The sequence below is a fragment of the Phocoena sinus genome, chromosome 16, assembly GCF_008692025.1.
Source record: "Phocoena sinus isolate mPhoSin1 chromosome 16, mPhoSin1.pri, whole genome shotgun sequence".
NCBI classification, from domain to species: Eukaryota; Metazoa; Chordata; class Mammalia; order Artiodactyla; family Phocoenidae; genus Phocoena; species Phocoena sinus.
In genome coordinates this window covers 76,886,669-76,891,947 of record NC_045778.1, presented here as the reverse complement: position 1 = coordinate 76,891,947, position 5,279 = coordinate 76,886,669, and the positions used below count along the sequence as shown (strand labels likewise).

Genomic DNA, 5,279 nt, shown 5'->3' with positions numbered 1-5,279 from the left:
CTTCCAGGTCTCCTGACACCAAAATCTGGGGTGTCCCCCCATTGGGTCACTGAGCCATGGGCACGCTGTGTCTAGCTACGCTAACGCCCAGATATTCCCGGGCCTGATGGTGGCAGCTGGAGTCCTTGGACTCCCAGCAGAATCTGCAGTGCAGAGGGTGAGAGGCCCAGAACCCTCCTGCCCGGGTTCGTTTGCTCAGGGTGCAAGCACCGTACCAGGGTGGGGCGACCCCAGGGCCGAGACGAGACACGGAGTTTCCTTGAGCCAAAAGGAGATGAGCCTCCAGCACTGTGACAGGTAGGGTCAAAGACAAGTTCCCCAGGAGGCTTCCGTAATAGAGCAGAGGGACAGATGATACTGGGAGTCTCTGGAAAGTCAGTAAATGAGGCGATTGTGGCTACAAGACGGTGGGTCTGGGTCCTGACTGATCTCCAGAGGAGCCAGTCGAGAGCCACGCTCTCCAGTATGCAGAGAGACATCCAGATTTGCTTTCTGGCGTTTTGGAGAATGAAACAAAAGACAAAGGAACGAGCTGACCGATTGGTGGCAAAGAGCCTTGAGTTTGGGGTTAGGACTGATGTGAGCAGTCTTGCCCTCGACCTGGCCAGAGGGGCCCTGTCCTGGGCCCTGGATACTGAGAGACCCACACCTCCCCACGAAATGAAGACTTCACAGGGCCAAGGGGATGTGCCCACCCAGAACCCACATCCTCCATTCTAGACCAAGCTCTAGGTACGTGGGACACGGAATTCTTTGCCCAAATGCCCTGATCCTGCTTCCAGAAAGTGCACAGGCATCTTCCCTGGATGAAGGGCTGTGCCACCTGCGTGCTTGGCTTGAGACCGGAGGGGAGACATCTGTGAGTAACAATGTGGAGGCATAGCCTGCAGTGTCCACTTTGTGTGAGGAGGCCCCTTTCCATGCTGGGGTGTCGGGGCGGGGGGGTGAGGTGGGCTGTGGCATGGGGCCAGCTCAGCTCCCCCTGCCATGTACAAGGCTGCACTCCAAGGCCCCCCGAGAACTCTAAATTTGAACCCAGCCTTGCCAAGTGTTATAAATGTATACTTCTCAAAGTGGGAGGATAGAACATATTCCATTTAACAGTTTGTAAGCTGAATTTAGAAATCCTAACTATCCATGTGGATGGTTTGTGAAACGCCATTGGCACTATCGCCCCATCCGTAAACCTTAGGAGCAGACCTAGGTGTGAGTCTTGGGTGAAGCCACAGTCCAGATCTATCAAATACGGCAAGTGTCCCCCTTCCTTGGGGCTCCCAACTTCCTCATCTGCAAAGTCAAGGGCACGGTGAGAACCCCTCCATCTACTGTGGCACAATTCTGACACCCTCCGGCTCGGCACTCGGCCAGCCCCCTGTAGCCCTTGATCACAAGAATGAGTACACTTCACCAACAGTCTGGTCTGAAGTCATTAACCTGTGCTGGTGAGTGGCGCCCTCAGCTGGACGGGGAGAGAAGGGCTGCAGCACCAATGTCCGGGCTCCCCTTCTATGTCTCTGGTGGCACCAGGGAGAGGATCTGGTTATAATTGGTCTGGAGTTGTGGTTTGGGAGAACTGAACCAAGCACACTGAGCGGTTGGAGACCAGGTGGGTTCCCAGTTTCTTTATGATTGTAGTAACTCGAGAAACCACCCCAGAAAGGCAGGAGTGGGTGACGTCTCTCAGGGTCCCTGATTTAATTTAGAGCAGAGGGTCCCTGACCTTTTGTTGGGGGGGGCGGGGTGTAAAGCAGAGGAGTCCAGCCTGTCACTCACTGCATTTAACCCTCTGCAGGAGGAAGCTGGCATCACTAGGGAGCTTCTTGACAAATGCCAGCCTGGGCCTCAGGGAACTCAAAATTAAGTCCCAGGAGGCCATCAGTGTGGTGGCTGTTAAGTGAATCTTACAGTGAGCAAAGTCACCTCCACCTGCCACCCTGGCTGCCCAGATAAGGAAGCCTGGCTTCTGCTGATCTGGGACTGGACCCCCACTCCCCCGCCCCCCAGCTCCCAGCACCAACTGGCCAGGAAATTTCCTGAAACCTTAGTGCCTAAGGCTCGGGGGACCTAGGGGCAGCCCCCCCTAGTTAGCTCTGCAGTTTCTCATTTGTGGGAAGGAAGAGTTTGGAGACGCCAAGAAAGAAGCCTGTGAATCCACTGTCAGGGAGCTGGTGCCCTCCCGTGTGGCCCACCACCCAGGCTCTCACTCTGGGAACCGACCCCACAGAGAAAGGCAGGCTGTGGTCACTAATGGGGCAGTGCTGTCCCATCTGCCAACTACTGCATAACCTCAGGCCAGCCCTCAGCCAGCGGGGCCTGTCTGAACTGGCCGAGGGCAATCCTCCCACCGGAAGCCCTTCCTTTCCCCAGCGTAGGCCGGCATTGCTCCTTGGCCCTGCAGGGCCCTGTCCGTGGCTCTGGGAAGAGGGTCTCCTCAGAGCCTCCTGGGCTCAGAAGCAGTCAAATTTCCCCGGAGGGAAGTGGAGGAGAGAAGAGAGGACCGGAGGGCAGCCGAGCAACCGCCTCTTTTCCTAACACCCCTGGGAGCTCTCTCTGCAGTGTCTGGCCTGGAGTCCGTGAGAGACCGGCAGGATTGGAGCCAACCCTACATCCTAAATGGGCTGAAAAGGAGCCACGGCCCTCCTGTTCTGGAAGTTGGAGGGAGAGCGGGGACGGGGTTTATACTGGTCTAGATAAGAACTGATTCCTTTCCCACCTCATTCCCTCCTCCGCTGTTAGACTCACGGAAAGTGGGCTTACTGTAGAAATTGTCCAAGTTCCGAGAGTTAAACAACATTGCCTACAGCTTCTAGAGCAGTCCCCGTGCACGTCCTAGGGATGATGCACCTTCTAAAGTGAGGTCCTCCCACCCGAAGGTGATAGGAAGGGGAATAGCTCTGTGATCCTTAAATGACATTGAACCATACATGGCCACATGCAGTGAGTCTGTGCACGCCTTTGTGTCAGCGTGCAGGAGGGCCACACCTGTGACATGGAATGATGTGTTACCCATGCCGTTGATATATGAACACATAGGACTGTGTGTGTGAGGCTCACACAATTTCACACATGGTTCATATGCCCTGGTGTCATATGTACATGACATATGTACATATTGTACATGGTTCCGGGAGGAAGGTTCTGTGACTAGAAGCTTTGGTCCAGCATGTAATCTGGAAGGGCCATCCTGAGGGGAACAATGGACACACGGGAACACATGGGAACATGTCCTGTGTTCAGACACAGTGAAGTTCAAGGTCTTCTCTTTGTATTGCTCGTGGGCAGAAAAACCCCAGAACTGAAGGAGCTCTTGGTCACACCGACCCTCTGGTCTGTCCCCCTCAGCCACAAGCTTCTCCCTGGCCGGGGAGGCATCCGCACGACAGGGGCCGAGCTCCCTCCCTGCCGCTGGCCTGCTCCACACTGATACATTCTGCCTGCCTCACTTTTCACGCCATCTTGACACCAAAACCCCCTTCTAGCGTCTGGGACACCAGCAGCCATTCCCCTCTTCTCTGGGGGAAAGCCAAGGTGAGCTCAGGACACCTCAGCTAAGAGTCTCCCCCTTCTCTCCCCAGAGGCTCCGAAGGATGGCAGGACTTCCCAGGGGCAGGGGCGGGGGCGGGGGGGGGGGTACGTGAACCTGAACTGCCCGCCCCGAGCTGCCTTCCTGAGAACCAGAGGCCAGGTGAATGTGGAAGGTGGGCAGGTTTCGTCACCGGAGCCCCAGGATGACGGTCTCCCTCTGCAGGGGTTCCCAGGCTTCAAGTCCAGGAGACACGGGACAGTGCTGTCTGGAAAGGCAGGAAGAGCACCCCCGTCCCCTCAAAGCCCTTCAGATGCTCCTTTAAGGACCCACAGAGGAAGGTGCAGCCCGAGGACTCACACACACAGGACGAGACAGAGGCGGCGCCAGACACCAGAGAAAGGAAAGACCCGCAGAGCAGCACGTTCCCGCGTGAAGAGCTCTTCAGGAGCGCCCTAAGCACCCAGGCCACGCTCTCAGGGCCTGACTAGAACCATTTAGAGCAGTGAACAGAGATTACTGCCTTCTCTAGGCTACTTAAAGTGAAAACTACAAGCATAAAATAAGTATAAAGTCAGCAAAGTTCGGCTCCTCTGCGGTCTCTACCCTAATGCTTCAAAAATGTACCTATTTGTTTCACCCACGATTTTGGGGGGTTCTGCTCTGCTGATGCTCTAAGCACCTGCCCTGAGACAGGCAACGGTGGCCCTTCCCCCCGACCTCAGTTTTCCAAAACGGAAAAGGAGGCTCGGTGTTAAAGGGTCTTGCCCAGAGCCACGCAGCAGAGCCCGGCGGAGACGAGGACCCCCTTCCTCCCACAAAGACACCCCTCCCCCACCGAGTCTGCGCAGCCCTTCCCAGAGCCCTCACCTGGGGTGGAGGTCCACGAGCAGCACGAGCGTCTGCATGGTGATCACGTCGATGCGTCTGCAGTGGAAGCGGGCCACCTTGAGCACCTTGAAGTACGTGCAGCAGAGCACAACGAAGGAGAGCAGGAAGCTGAGCGCATGGAAGGCACCCGTGAAGACGGCGAAGCGCAGCCGCTCGTCCGGCCTCCGGCTGCACAGCGTACAGGACGCGTACAGCTGGTGGAAGCCGAGCCAGGACAGGACGACCGCGGCGGCGGGGAAGGCGAGCGCGTGCAGCCACGTGTAGGCCACCATGAGCGCGGCGTCGCGGAGGCGCATCTTGGCGCGGTAGCTCAGCGGGAAGACCACGGCCACCCAGCGGTCGATGCTGAGCGCGGCCATGCTGAGCATAGAGTTGGCAGCCAGGAAGGTGTCGAGGAAGGCGGCCAGGCGGCACAGGCGGTCACCGGCCGGCTGCCGCTGCGCCACGACGCCGGCCAGCGTGAGCGGCATGTTGACCACGGTGCACAGCAGGTTGCCGCACGTGAGGTTCAGGGTGAAGAGCGCCGGCGCCTGGCGGCGGATGTCGGCGCTGTGCAGGAGGCAGAGCAGTACCAGCGCGTTGGACAGCAGCGAGACGCCCATCGTGCCCACCAGCAGACCCGCCAGGCCCGCGTCCCACGAGTTCATGGTGCGCGCCCGCCGCCGGCCCTCAGGGCCCGCACCCCGGCGCCGCCATGGCGCCGCCCGCTCAGCCCCTCGGCGCCGCCGCCGCCCCGCGCCCCCCAGTCCCCGCCGCCATGGCCCCCCGGGGGGCGCGCGGCCACCCCGGAGCCCCGCGCCACCTCCCGGGCCGGCACCTGCGCGCTCGGCTGAGCCCTGGCGCCCGCGCCACCGCCCGTGCAGGC

General features: G+C 59.0%; 1 protein-coding gene across 1 annotated transcript in view; it reads right to left on the bottom strand.

Moving 5' to 3' along the window:
* Nucleotides 1–5,061, bottom strand: part of GPR26 (G protein-coupled receptor 26) — a 22,275-nt gene extending 17,214 nt beyond the window's left edge. Inside the window, exon 1 of the mRNA XM_032609296.1 lies at nt 4,394–5,061. Within this exon, the coding sequence (XP_032465187.1) occupies nt 4,394–5,061 (668 nt within the window). The remainder of the gene's footprint in view (nt 1–4,393) is intronic.
* Nucleotides 5,062–5,279: the final 218 nt, after the last annotated feature.